We start from the raw sequence: 15,013 nt of genomic DNA, 5'->3' as shown, positions 1-15,013 counted from the left end.
ACTTACAGAGAACAACCATGTAATGCGCAATGCAATTAATGACAGCTTATTAACTACTGGAAGTCAAAACCACCTGCAGACTCTCAAACACAGTGTAATGTTAAATAAATAAAACTGTCGAGTCCAAGTCTCAAACTCAAGTCCCCATCTCTGGAGTCACCACACTGAGCTTCATAATCACTCTTGGTTGAAACCTATGGGTGACGTCATGGACACTACAGTCAATAATGTCGATCTGTTTCTGTTGAATCTGCTCTTCAATATTAAACAAACTGGATGGGGTATTTTCTCTAAAAGACAACTTCACTTAAAGCTTTTGTTAATAAGAAAGATGTGCTTGCGGTACTTCCAACAGAATTTGATAAGTTTAATTTACGAACTATGCTACATGCTAACATTTTGCACTGATTAGTTGTAGTTCTATCCAATTGCGTCCAGAGGCATTTTGGTCTGCGCTTGTTGATAATGCATGCAATGCCAGGCTAGCCCTGTATATTACTGTTCACCAAGGGCATGAATTTTTGGTTTTGACTGATAATGTCAGCCCTGGAAATATGATTGGTGCAATATCTGTGTGCGCAGGCACTAAATATTTTTTTGTAATATTACTTCAAAATGAACAGACCCACAGTTAACCGGCTGGAGCACCGACCTTGTAGCCGTTGTTCAGTTCCAGCTGTGATTTGAGCATTCCCTATGTTACTCGAGTTGTGATTCAAATTATTCAAACTAGGTAATGTACAGAGTGCTGAGCTTACAGAACTACCTGTTGCTGTAGTCTGGTCATTTTCCACATTTGGACCTATAGAAGACAGTCAGCTAACATTAGCAAGAACCCCTTTATTTCTATAATGCAAGATGGGCACATCACTGACTGTATGGGCCCTCAGCATATTAACAAAAAGTAATTTTTAGTGGGAATCAGTGCTAACATTAGAAAGCTATGCAAACTAGCTTCCACTTTCTGAGAGGGTGCTCAAGAGTCAGTCAAACGCTGACAGAGGCTTGAAGCTTACACTGTTTCCACAAAATGCAAAATCATGCACAATAGTTCCTTGTAGTTTTTCCTTACACAAAATGTGGGGGGTAATTCAAATTTCAGTTCAACTTTAAGTGTACTGTGTATGTCTGTGTGTGTGGGAGAGAAAGTATTTGAAAACACATGGTCTCCTGTGTCCACCTCATATGGATGCGAAAGGGGCGGAGTCAGAGTTTATTTGGATCTGGAGCAGAGCGGACTATTGGCTGATGGCCATCGTGATGTCACTTCTACCTCGATTATATTTTGATTTCTTAGATATTTATTCTTATTTTTGAATGGCAGGCAGGCAGGCAGGCAAGCAGCACCTACTTGTTACATGGACAGGAGCAAAGACCACAGAATTTCCCTAGATCGTTCAAATTCTTTTCTGCATCCTTCATGTCCTTATTGATTTGGTCCATTCCCTCCTCGATGCGCTCCAGTTGCTCTGATTAAACACAAGTCATTTATCCCCCACAGAACGAAGCACAAGAAGAGAGAGAGGGAGGAAGGAGAGGAAGAAAGAGATAAAGAGAGGACAAAGGAGAGAGACAACAACTTCAGACACTCACTGTGACGAAAAAAAGTAAAACAAAAAAGAAAAAAAGAGGAAAAACTGGACGCCACCACATATGTAAAGGACCTGGGGCACGTTGTCAGTACCTACTTGTTACATGGACATATGAAAAGCCCACAGCATTTCCCTAAATCTTTTAAATTTTTCTCGGCTTCCTTCATGTCTTGGTTGATATGGTTCATGCCATCTTCAACACGATCGAGTTGCTCTGGTCAGGACAAAGGGATGACAGTAGTGGAATGAATTTCATTGACTGGTTGACAGAAATATGAGTTATGATGAGCAGTAACTGAGTCATGTGTGTGTATGTACGTGTGTGTGGCAGGTTTAGAGATAAGGACTGAACTAAGTTTCTATTAAGTGCATCGATTTGATGGATAAAATACCATTATGTGTACTTACGGAATTATTGGGCCAGAGAATGGCATAAAAAGCACAAAAAATCAAATAAGGACAATGACATTCTTACTCTGCGGTTTTTACGGATTAAACAAACAATACGATGTGTTAATAAGTGAGCTTTAGAAGTATTTGTAGGCAAATTGGATTGCCTTTGGACAGAGCTAGGATAGCTGTTTCCCCCTGCTTTGAGACTTTATGCTAAGCTAAGCTAACTGTCTCCTGACTGTAGCTTCATATTTAGCTTACAGATATGAGAATGGTATACATTTTCTCATGTATGCAAGAGAGCAAATAGATGTTTCTTCCCAAACTGTCTAAATATTCCCTTATTTGTTACTTGTGACACATGCTAAGTGTCAAAAGTCACAGAACAAGATAATACGAGTTTGCTTCCTTGCAGTTCAAATCCTTGCAACTGTGTTCAGAGAAAATGTTTTATAAAATTTTTATAACCAGACCAAAGCAAAGACATTTCATCTCAGAGCTGCGTATATGGTGCCAGCATGATGACAGGTCTTTTTTCCACAAGCAGTTTAGATTAAGTTGCTTCTTTTTGCTGTTCAGACATCCATCTAATTTAAGGCAAAATAATATGTCCCTCTTAGGTAAAAGTTAAACAATATAAATGAGTTTGATATTAAATGTTCTTTGATCTGATTAAGCCCTAGCAACCACTATACGAACCATAACAGTAACTGGAATTTTTAAATTGTATTGAAATCTGAATGGCTTCAAGGCCCTCATGGGCTGTGGATTAAGACATGAGCATTGCGAACATGCCTTCTTTTAGTTAAGAGACCCTTTAAGAGGCTACTTAAAAAAAAATTTTAATACCAGTTTTGGTGAATTACATTGTTGAAGTTTGCTGCCACAATGGAGGGAATAAAACTGGGTTATTTAACTGAAAACTGACTATGTTGCTTTGTCTGGCTTTGCAAACCTTCAAGGTAACTGAAAGGATTTAAAGTATGATTGGATTCTGGTTTATGAGCGTCAGGGCCTTTGTCATGCTGATGTGGTGGATGGTGGGCTGGTGACTCTTCCACAAGTACAAAGAAGTTTCCATCCTGATTGTGATTACAGCACAGGCAGAGTGTGAAAGGGTGAAGCACAGTTAAATATGGAGCGGATTCAGAAAGCAATTCATTGACTTTTTCAGATTTGTAAAATCCCTGGTTGGCATGCATTTATGTAAATATATTCAACCAAGAAAGGATCCATGTTGAGTCAGTGTTATTAGAGTGAAGTGGGGTAACAGCATTGAGCATGCTGCACTCATTAAAGAGTGATTGTCAAGAAAAAAATGATCAGTGGCTATAAGTTTAACATTATATTTTACCAAAAACAAACCTCTACACCCTTTAAAGGAGACCTATTATACTGCTTTTCCAGTCCTATATTGTAGTTCTGTGATTTCTGTATGGCTGCTTTGCATGATTCAAAGTTAGTAAGTAAGTTCAAAAAAATGTTTTTCTATCTTATACTGGGCCTTCATGTAGGCCTTCATTTCAGCCACTGTCTGAAACAAGCTGTAGATGCTCCTGTATCTTTAAGGCCTCCCCTCTCAAAGCCCACTGTCTTCTCATTGGCCAAGACCTGAAGCATGTCACCAGGATGTTGTTGCCACGGTACAGACAGACTGATATATGGAATACCGGCTCAGTATAGCTCTGTGTGTCGTAAAACTGAGCCGTTGCTAGAAAAAGCACTTCAAAACGTTCAGAACAGGAGGAAATCTGAGGTTGTTTTGCACAGGGATTTCTTTTAAATACTTTAACCTCATTATTTGAAGCTTTGACCATGTTTAACATGAATATCCAACATTGTAACATTGTAGATAAGACATAAAATATGGAAACGCATAATAGGTCTCCCTTAATAACTGTCTCAAGTATCAACTGCCATAGCGCTCCAGCTGTCCTGCCTGCACAAAGTCAATAATACTAGGGATAATGGATATTCAGAGGAGGGATAGAGCTTTCATCTCCCTGAGTGAGTGATTCTATTGTGCGAGTGAGACTCTCTTACAGGTAAATGGGTTTACATGCCTTCCAGCCAATGGGAGAGCCGAGATCCCACATAGCAAATTAATTCACAAGGTACCTTTTCATAGTTTCACACTGCTACTATGAACCTTTTTTGAAGACGCACCCTTTAAACCATGTTATATAATGTGGGTTGTTGGTTTGCTCAGTAACAAACTGCATCCAACCAGGGATTGTACAAAGCAGTAAATGGGTTGATAGAGAAGTGATAGAATATTTTGTCATTACCAGCTAAATCGATCGTTTTTCTTTTGCACCTCTTGTATATTTACACCTCTGGACTATTAGCAGGGTGGCATTGCCTGTTTAGCTGTTCTGAGACCTGTTTAGGCTTCCAATAGTATTTACAAGAAAAGGCTAAAGACTGGTTGGCCAAATTGTAATAATTTAAGAAGTGACATTTGACCAGAACCATATAATATTGCATATTTTTACAGGTGGAATTTCTTATTTGGCTTTAAGGCTTGTTAGCTGATGCTGTAAAATGTAAAATCTGTTGACAATGAATTTGAGGTTACTAAGTCTATGACATCAACATGACTGCATTTTAATCATGTTAACATCCAAACAGCTTTCACTCATTAATTCTAGAGAAGACAGATCCGTGAACAGCCGAGAAGTCATTGTGCCATCGGCTGCGACAGGGACGAACATGCTAACCCAACTGGATTCTGGATGTTGAGCAGTAGGGTTTTGGCACTGCAGTGGCTGGCATTAAATATTTTTCTGTCAATGTTTTGGCACTTTCAAGATTTCCTTTCGCAGAATGAAAATAAAAAGAAGCTGCTGGCAAATCAAAAGCAGTTAAGCAAACTAAAATGAAAAATGTTAGCCCCAGGAAACAAAGGTTAAAGGAAGCTGAAAAAAAGAAAAATCCCCCAAAGTTAAAATGGCAATCAAATAAACCATGTGTTAAATCAAAATCCAATTTAAGAACTATTACTAAAAAAAAAATAGGAACCAAATGAATTAGTTTGGAAATGCATTTAAATAAAAACAAGCAACTGCATATGAAACAATTCATCCATTAACCATCCAAAGTATTTGTTACCATTAATGTAACACCAACATTGCTAAGTATAATAATAATGACCATTGTGGCACTGCTTTTACAAACTACATAATCATTATAGCAGCTTTGTTATAGGTGAATTGCTCAGTTATTAATACCTATATTTTGTGACTAAACTCGCCCCAACTCTTGCAGACTTACCTCCCTGCTCATCCAGCATAACCAAAGTCCTGATGCCGGCATCTTTGCTCTATTCCCCAAACAGCCAGGTAGAAAGGGGGAGTGAGGGAGGGAGGAAAATGAAATGAAATAGAGGTCAGACATGAGTATACAACAGCTGTATTCACTGGCAACTGAGCAATTTCCCCTTCACATTTTCACTTTTCATCTGAAACTTTCACACTAATTAACATTCCGTGATATTGGATTCTTCTAATACAATAAAACACACTGACTGAAGACAATTAAACTCACAGCTAGCACAAGGGAGGGAAGCTAAGGCTTTATCTGCATGCCTTTAAATTAACAATTGTGACAAGGCTTGTGGTGACATGATTAAGGCAGCAGTTTGCATTTTGGGAATTACACATGCTTTTTTTGTGGAGAGTTAATTGAAAAAATTTTTACCACTCCCAAGTTTGGACACTAAATTTGAACCTTGGGCTAGCAGCTGGTTAGCTTAGATTAAAAGTGGAAGCAGGGGAAAACAGCTAGCCTGTCTCTAGTTAGTCACTGGCCCAACCTAGAAATAGCTCTTGCATGGAACTCCCCATAAACCCACAAAACAAATTTGAAATAATGTGTCAATTAGTGGGCTTAAGAAGTGTTGGTCTTTTAACCTTTGTACAGAAGTAGGCTGCTTTTAGTCTTTATGCTAAGATGACCTATCGTGGCTCTAGCTTCACTTTCAGCATAAAGTCATAAACGTGGTATCCTTTTTCTGAGCTAAATCTGCAAGAAAGCTAATTATGTCACAAAATCATGAGCTATTCCATTAAATATTCACAGAGAAAAACAGAACACATCCTAAAGTTAAAATAAAAGTAGAGAATTGCAAATGTGGAACAAGAAGACCCACATATTTTAGAAAATGTATCTGTTGGGACCTATGATGTTCCACACAATAATATAAAAGACTATCATGAATTCTGTAAAGCAGGACAGTGACTAATTTAATATCATGATACCCGCGGTTCATTTAGCTGATATTCCAATTGTCCTAAAGGAAGAAATTAGAATAATTTGCTCCCCAAATGTCAGCATGCAGGCTGGTATTGATTAGAAGGGTCAATGGTCATTCGGCCATTACACTAGGAAACGTAGAAATGGCCCCCAGGAGATTAACTATAATAATGCTGACAGCAAAGAAGAATTCTCATTAAAATGAAACCCTGCCATTGTGTACAAATGACACAATTAATAACCCAGGATCTTAAGAGTCAACAGCTGTTAGACATTTGGACCATGCTGTAGTAACATGTTAGTGAGATCATTTTTGTTTTTTCCCAAATTTTCTTTCATTTACATTTACAGGCTTACAACTGCTGTATATGTCAGAGGTCACGCCTCTGGAGCAACTAGGGGTGACACATTGGTGGATGTGGCTAAATGGGAATCCAACCCAGGTCTCTCACACTAAATGCATGTAAGCCATCACCACCCATTAGCCCATTTCAGCCTTCAGATTTTCCTTTTAATTCCTTCCTGACTGTGAACCATCTCTCCAGCTGAGCCTGCATGAGTGTAACAGTAAAGCTATTAGTCACTGATAGGCTGGGTTAGCCACAGGTTTTGATGCTGGTAGAAAGAGTGTGAGGAGGCAGAGGATAGTGACACTTGCTTAGAAGCAACTCTTCTTACTCTCTGCTTCTTAGAAATGTAGCACCGCCACACTAAGATGTGGCACCTGCTTCGGCCTGATAGGCATAAATAAGATTACGATGTGTCAGTGTTCACACACGTACTGCACACATACACACCATTACACGCACACATCCCCCCTGCCTCCTCAGCAGTTTGGGAGGAAGGCCTGATGTTTGAGGGGAGAGCAATAAGGAAACTGTGGTGTATAAATGATTCTGTAATTCAGCAAGCCTATGTCCAAGAGAGAAATCCCAAAGTAGTTGAAATGTGACCCTGGGGAAAATCAACCATGATCCCATACAGGACTGGTGATGGTTCAATGTGGATTCCTTATTCACATCAGGTGGTTAGACTCATATATTTTGTCAGATGGGTTGCAAATGTGTGAGACTTTCATATATGTCAAATTCATTAATTATGGATTACAGTTAGATTATATATGGTACCTTATATTTACACATTTAAGATTTGGTTTAAGGAATCTTATTTTCTCAAAAGCAAGCTTTTACCTTTTAAATTTGTGATTTTAGGCTAAGGCATAAATAAAACTGACTCACCTTTGAACAAAGTCAATATCTTGTATTTCTATTATATAATTTATAATAATATAATCTAAAATAAAATAATCCTTACTTGTTAAACCTTATAGTAAGGTGCAATCCACTGAGGCTTGTTTAGCTGCAATCAATTTGTGGGATAAACACAGCTAAGCTTGACGTGACGTGCCCATGGAGGATGTAATTGATTGCTTAGAAGTGCTTGGAAATGTAAACTTTCTCAGGTGAAAGCTGTGGAGAATAGAGGTAAACTCATGGTGTGCACTGATTTGTAAAAGCAACTATGTTCTATTCAGAAAAATACTTAAAATGTGTTTTTTTTAAACTGTTTTGCTATTGTTGCCATTGCAGTTTTCCAACCCATCATCTCCTCAGTCGATTACACATTTCTGAAGTTTGAACTGGACATAAAAAATCCTGATTGATTTCATAAAATAGATTGACTATTATCTAGAAAGTAGGGCATGCTAGCCACACTATTTGTGTGATATAAACATCTCTAGCAATTTGATGTCTCCCGGCCTCGTAGGGTGGAGCTACGCTGTGACTTCTGTGGACTGATGATCAATATGACCTTGTGTTCTGCACAGAGAGCTTGTCAGACACCACCTCCCCAAGCTCTGCACACTTGTTCTCCCCCTCTATCCTTCTCTCTTCCTTTTATTCCCTCCTTCCTCTGTCTGCCTGTTGACATGTTACAGGGTTTCTGTTTCTCTTTCTCCTCAGTATTATTTTTTGGCATGAATGTTACATGAACAAATAAAAATCTGCACAGTCTGTGTGTGTGTGTGTGTTTGTGTGTGTATTCTCTCTCTGATGTTAGTTCAATTTGCTAAATGTTCTATTCACGCCATCGCTCAGTTGACTCATGGTTCACTCAGCCCTGCCTGCCAACACAAATGGATTCAGGCACTTGGGACAGAAAATTACTGTGTATGGTAAATCTTGAATTTGGATTCAGTATCCCTGTAAAACAATAATCTTTTTTTTTACACTTTGTTGTTTGTACAGATTCAAAGAGAGATATAAGAAGGAGATATAATGTGTTAATTACTGAGCTTTGAAAGGTGCAGCTGTGCAGATTTCATTTTTAAATTTTGGACAGAGCCAGGTTAGCTGTTTGTCCTGCTTACAGTCTTTGTGTTAAGCTAAGCTAATGGTTTCCTGACACTGGAATCAGTCTTCTTATCTAACTCTAGGCAAGAAAGCAAATAAGTCAGTCACTGTCCCCATGTGGGATATTAAATCACATCCCTCTTTATTCAGTTTCATATTGTTCAACCCTCAAATCATCACACCATGTAAAGATACCAAAGAGCATCTTGTCTTTGCTGTACCAGTACACATTTAGCCCTGCCCCTGTGAAACAATCTACTGTGTAACTCTAGTGTGCTTCATGTGTGTTGCTACAGTCTCGCGCTCTGCTCCTCTCACAGTTGTAAACTGCTGCGAATAGCATGATGCTCTTTGTTGGAAAATTAGAATAATGGGGTCATTGTGTAAAAACTGTATTGGTAATGATGGTGCCATCAGATGCACAATTAAAGCATGACTACGGTAACATTATTGTAATTTGTAAAATGTAAAGCATCTCATCAAAAAAAAGTGTAATTATTTCTTGACTGAGGGCACAAAATATACATAGAATATAAACTACAAACTAGACACAGAATATTTGTTTAACCTTCATGCTAATGTTGTGCCTGCTCTTTGAGTTGGAGTCCTTCTTCCCATCCCAAATTAAAATTTCAATAATATAACTCAAATCAAATTAATTAACTGAATTTAGTAGGGTGCTGCAGTTTTCTTTTCAAGTTTTTCTGATAACATCAGCCTGTCCTGCATTCAGAAGAACTTTGCCCAAAGTGTATCTGAGACATGATAGACTTCCAGTATCACTGCATTCATTTCCAATTCTTGCAGTGTCATATTTAGTCATATTAACCATTTACACCAATGAGGAGCCATAGTTCAAAGTGGTGTGGGTTTTTCTTACCTCTTCCACCAACTGCAGCATACGACGAGTGCTCTCCAGTGACTGTGGAGAAATAGAAGATACAGTTAGTTTCCATTTGAGATTAGCAGATTCAAACAGTTACAGCCAACATAAAAGGGAAAAAATACTGTTGACATCAAAATTCTAAAATAGACAACAAATACATCGAATCTCCCCGGTGTTTACACAAAAACTACACAATCATGTAACTTTATTGAATTGAGCATAAGTGAGCATGTATCACTACAAAGTGGTGTCAATTTAAACAATCAGCGGGACACAAAAAGGGTCAATATCAGAAGTTTATCGACATGAACTCGACATGAACTAACAGAGTCAGACTGTCTGCTCTTTGGCACATGTCGAATATGATCGACCCTTGATGGCAATGTTCAACGGAGCTGTAATACTGAAGTTATAATTGTCAATCAATTTAATGCATACAGTGTTTTGGATTTTGAGATCAAAACTAAACTGCTTTGAAGCATGTTTGAGATCTAGTAACTCACCAGTGATTTACTCAAGAATACAGCAGCTCTGCCAATAAAAATAACTACACTCTTGTAATAAAAGCATGCTTTGATCCCCCCCTCGCTATCCCTTTCTCCCAGACTGTTGGTTGTCTATTATTAGCCTGTGTGGTGACAGATATGGAGCCGCAGGTTCCAATTCCCTGTCTAAGAAGCGTGTGGCTGCAGAGCACAGTTTGCTAGCTAGAGCCACTCGGCAGGGACGGCGCTCTGTGATATCTTGTTCTTCCCACAATGACACAGCTTCGCCTTGCTGTGCTCGCTGCGGATCCCCCACAGTGGTGAGGGCTAAGGAAGGGGGGTTAGGCAAGGAATCGAATGGGGCACAGCCTTGAAATGAACATATATTTTTTCTTTTCTCCTTTTCAACTCATCAGCCTCTTTCCTCATTCTTTCATACTTCCTTTTTACCCATTTTCCTTATTTTGTTTCTCTTGTCATGAGGCAACTAGAATATCCTTGCACTTATATTTTAACACTTGATCTGAAATGGCCATTACAGGAGCTGCTGTCATCTCTGTGGATCTGATAGCTCACGTAAGTCAGTGTAACCAGGGAAAAACCAGTTATTGTGATGCCGCCATTTTGTGCATGCCCTATGCTCATGTCTGTGTGTGTGTGTGTTTAATATTCTGCTCAGCTGTGCTAGTGTGAGTCATATGTGAAGCTGGAGGGGTGTGGGCTAATCTGCTCTGGGCCATGGCTAAGACTCTCTCTCTCTGTCTCTGTCCCTCTCTCTCTCACTTCTGTTGAAACACACACACACACGCAAGTTGAAGCACAGACATAAATTCCTACACATGAACATGGACACACTCATGCATCAGTTTTGTAAATTCATGCTCATAAGTGAACTAATGAACACACAAACAAACTCTCAAGATGTTACCATGTAGTGTTATCTAAAGTCAGATGCAGGTAGACTCTCCTGTCACATACAAAATAGCCATAGCCTAAGGCAGACAATAACATGGTGCTGTAAAATTTCTATTATTATGCCATCAAGAACTGAGCTACATTTGTAACTATGTTGAGGTCATGGTATAAAAGCTCCTACGCATTATGAGAATGCAGTTACAACAAAGAGTTTTGTTTTATTAAAATAGCTTTTATCTGAAAATATAAAAAAATATATTTGAAAATTTGTGAAAAGAGGGTTTAGTTTTGTTAAAAACTGTTGCAAGTACATGCTCAAATTATTTACCCTATACTGTATTTTTATTCCCCAAATTTCTAGTATAAGTCGGTCATGAATTTTAGGATCTGCCATTTTAAAGTCTCTCAAATGTACGTGTGGTTCTCATTTGTATGCATATGAATGTCCAGTCTCTGTGAGTAAGTATGCATGAATGCGCGCTTGCCATCATGTCTGTGCGCCATCACTAATGAAATCACCGTGATGCAGCGAGCATGTTGTTCTCACCTCATCGGCCAGCTGGTCGGCGCGTTGCTGCATGTCTGACAGCTCATTGCGCATGTCCGCGTCATCTGCCATGGCTGCTGGATGTGGGGGGTGGAGAAGGTCTCCAACAGGGAAAAAGAGAAGATCCTATTGGAAGTTCAGGGAGGGCTGGAAGAAAGTCAAAACATAAGCAAAGGATGAATATCTGGATGCTGCAGGGGGAACAGTCCGCTGTGGCATAAACAGTCTCTGGGTAAAGGATAATTTGGATAATTTGACAATTGACTATTAAAATAGAAATGAGCTTGCTTTTGGCATTTGGAAAAGTCAACAAAACTGAAAGACAGTTTTAAAAATACGGTGCAGTAATTAAGGTAATCAAAACATTAACCTGGCATGCACCTGTGCTTGCATACCCTCAACATTATACATTCATGGTCTCCTCTCTGTATCTCTCTGAGCAATGATAATGCTTTGAACAGTCTGTACTAATAAACGGAGGATTAGAAAAATGCAACAGTGGCAGCAGGAAAACAATGTTTGCAGAAGAATGTCAAGCTCAGATGGGCCGGTGTTGACCAAAATTTTAAAGGATTATGTTCCTAGAAATACACTACATTTGCTAATTGTCTTATGAGGTATTCAAGACAAACTCAGACTAATTAATTCTACAGCAATTTCTTGTTTATCTTTTCAGTTTAAATACATCCATCTTCACACATGTGACCTGTCAAGGATACCCTTGAGCAAGGTGATACACTCCTCCCTCTAACAGCAGCAGCTTAAAGCTGAAGGTACAGAATGCAAAAAAGAATCCAGAGGGGTGAGAAGAAAAACAGAGAACGAAAGAGCATGGCATGTAACAAATGGGCCAAATGAAATTGGATCATATTTGTAAAAGTCATACAATGGAAAAAATAAAACCAAGAGGTAGCCAATTGGGAGCTCCAATGTCTCTGTTTACTGTTGCAGCCTGTATAATTTATAAAGAGGATTAAGAAGTCGCAAAAGCAGTAGCGTTTATTTGTTGGAGAATGAATGGGAGGAGAGCAGACGACTGATGTTTGCAGAGGAATGCCAGTCTCAGACAGAGTTGACTGGGATTTTGGAGGATTAACCACAGAGAGACATAAACAGCCTGTTAGCCCTGTAGCTTTGATCCTTTCCTCCCCTCTGTAGGTTATGAGATTCTAGTATCACAAGCCAGACAGTTGGCCATCTCCAGATGTAGGATTACTGGGAGCTCTACACTCTAAAGATGATCATGAAACAACTTGTCATGTGTCAAATGAATTAGAGATTATCAGTGGATATGGGTACAAGACATCTTTACAAATTAGCATCGAAATGGTTTAAACCCCTTAAGAATTTATAATAATTCCTCTCCACTGTTTTCTGGTTGGTAATCCTGCGACAGTATTGGCCTAAATACTTAGGGTTAGCAATGTCCTTTTACCCACATCCTCAGGGAAACAAAAAGACCACGTGTATTTAAGTTAAGTGAAAACCAAGAGATATTTTTATATTAAAATTAAATCAAATGAATGGGATATGACAGGGCCACTAGTAGCACCAATTCAACTGAGAATTAACACCAAACTGCAGCTTTACAAAGGTTTTAGGCTCTTTTGGCTCATATTTTGCAGGGTCGCAGCTCTCATTCCCACACATTAAACTGTAGGAAGGTATTTAAAGCAAAGTTCAGACTATCCGAGTCTGCACAAGCTCAGATATATTCCCCTGGAGTTGAACATGAATTTGTCAGATGTACAGAAGCACAATATTTTAACCATTAACAATTTGATAAACAGCCTCACCTCAGCCTTGTTTTCAGCCTCACAGAGCTGCTGTAGTAAGTAACAATGCCAAAAATAAATTGGTTCCAGCTCAAACATGAGAATTTGCTGGTTTTTATCATCTTCTATTAAATTAAACTCAACATCTTGGATTTTAGACTGTTGGTCAGACAAAACAAGCAATATGATCATGTAAATGGAAATTGTTTTTTCTTACATTTATGGACCAAATAATTTGTCAGTTAATTGATGAAACAATTGAGAAATACATTGACAATCAAAATAATCATTAGTTCTCTCTCTAACCCTCTCTAAAAAGAACAGTTCAAAAAACAATGTTTCAAAACCCCATCACCCCAGCAGTCATATAAAATGACGTGCCATTTGCACACACATATCAAAAACAAATCTGCATACAAGGAAACCAAGCTGGCTTTCAGTGATTTTCTTCCTGCCCTCAAATAATCTAGTATTGTTAAGTGGAGTTTTAAATTGACCCATTTGGAATGAAGATTTTGTGTTTTCACCTTTCACCTTTCACCTATAATAAATATTTACTTAAACAACTGATCAGATAAGTACGTGCATGTGAAAATTGCTGCTCATAGTGACAAACTCAGGAAATGACCGCCTGAGAGTAAAGATCCCCCCAAGTGGCCTAAAAATCATTTTAAAGGATGCAGGTTTAAACGACTTCTGATTTCTACCACTTCAGTCTGAACTAAGGGTGGAGCTACTACAGTGGGTTTGAACATTTATGCACTGTATCCTGTATTCCCAAATGACATTTTGCAAGACACACAGATTAAAACCACTTTACCGGATTTACCTTATGGAATCATTGTCTTAAGTAATAAGTTATCTCACAAAAGTGAGTACACCCCTCACATTTTTGTAAATATTTGATTATATCTTTCCATGTGACAACACTAAAGAAATCACTACAATGTAAAGTAGTGAGTGTACAGCTTGTGTAACAGTGTAAATTTACTGTCCCCTCAAAATAACACATCACACAGCCATTAATGTCTAAACTGCTGGCAACAAAAGTGAGGACACCCCTAAGTGAAAATGTCCATTACAATACAAAAAACTAACTAAAACTAAAATGGCACTAATAAAATCTACCTCATTCAATAGTTAACCACAATCAAATTGTGGTCAATGATCACTACACAAAACTGTCTAAATCTTAACACCAAAGCAAGATGTCAGGTAAAGACTGGTCACGTGAGGTGTGAGAGTTTGTGTTTCATTTTGGACAGACGGCCTCGCCCACCTCGACATGTCTCATCTTGGTGACTGAACGAGCAGTCTGGTTGATAATCTGCCTTGGAGGTCCCGCTGTACCCTGTTTGTTTCACCCACTTGTGTGTCCAGATATGTTCACAACAACATCTGCCGGCCAAACACTTGCAGCAAATTCACAGGATATGAAGCCATTTTTTACTGCCATGGCAATATCACAGCACGTCACGGCCTGAATCATTAAAGCCCCCCTAGGGCTGTATGTAGAATCATCTGCATTCATCTCTGTGGATGGATTCAGACATATATATACATCCTCAGATCAACAGCTTCATCATAATGATTTAGTTCTGCAGTACAGGCTCCTTTTTACTATATTAGATAAAATATTAGACATTTAGATAAAGGCCAGTTTACATAATGAGGGTCTTCTGTTGAGAAAACTAGAGACATACTCCAAGATCTTTACATTTTTTAGCAGATAAAAGTTGTGAAGCCTAGTTGAATCGGAAACAGTTATATTTATGCATCATGTTTATCCCATCTTTCCCTGCTGTGATGTCT

At 38.6% G+C, this 15,013-nt stretch overlaps 1 protein-coding gene across 6 annotated transcripts in view; it reads right to left on the bottom strand.

Annotated features, from left to right (window-relative positions):
- Window positions 1-15,013, bottom strand: part of snap25a (synaptosome associated protein 25a) — a 49,361-nt gene that overhangs the window by 10,872 nt on the left and 23,476 nt on the right. For 5 of the 6 annotated variants that reach the window (XR_006826724.1, XR_006826725.1, XM_046060514.1 and 2 more), the window contains exons 3-6: window positions 11,427-11,573; window positions 9,474-9,515; window positions 5,259-5,307; window positions 1,352-1,469 (exon numbers count right to left, since the gene is read on the bottom strand). Coding sequence is in view for 4 of the 6 variants with exons in the window: in XM_046060514.1 (XP_045916470.1) it covers window positions 1,352-1,469; window positions 5,259-5,307; window positions 9,474-9,515; window positions 11,427-11,498 (281 nt within the window). In the remaining 2 variants the exon portion in view is untranslated. Of the gene's footprint in view, window positions 1-1,351; window positions 1,470-1,688; window positions 1,807-5,258; window positions 5,308-9,473; window positions 9,516-11,426; window positions 11,574-15,013 lie in introns of all 6 variants that reach the window. The other variant, XM_046060513.1, reaches the window with a different exon arrangement.

This window comes from Micropterus dolomieu, linkage group LG10 (assembly GCF_021292245.1).
Source record: "Micropterus dolomieu isolate WLL.071019.BEF.003 ecotype Adirondacks linkage group LG10, ASM2129224v1, whole genome shotgun sequence".
Classification (NCBI taxonomy): Eukaryota; Metazoa; Chordata; class Actinopteri; order Centrarchiformes; family Centrarchidae; genus Micropterus; species Micropterus dolomieu.
Note: the sequence above shows the minus strand (reverse complement) of the source record. Positions and strands in the feature narration are given on the sequence as shown.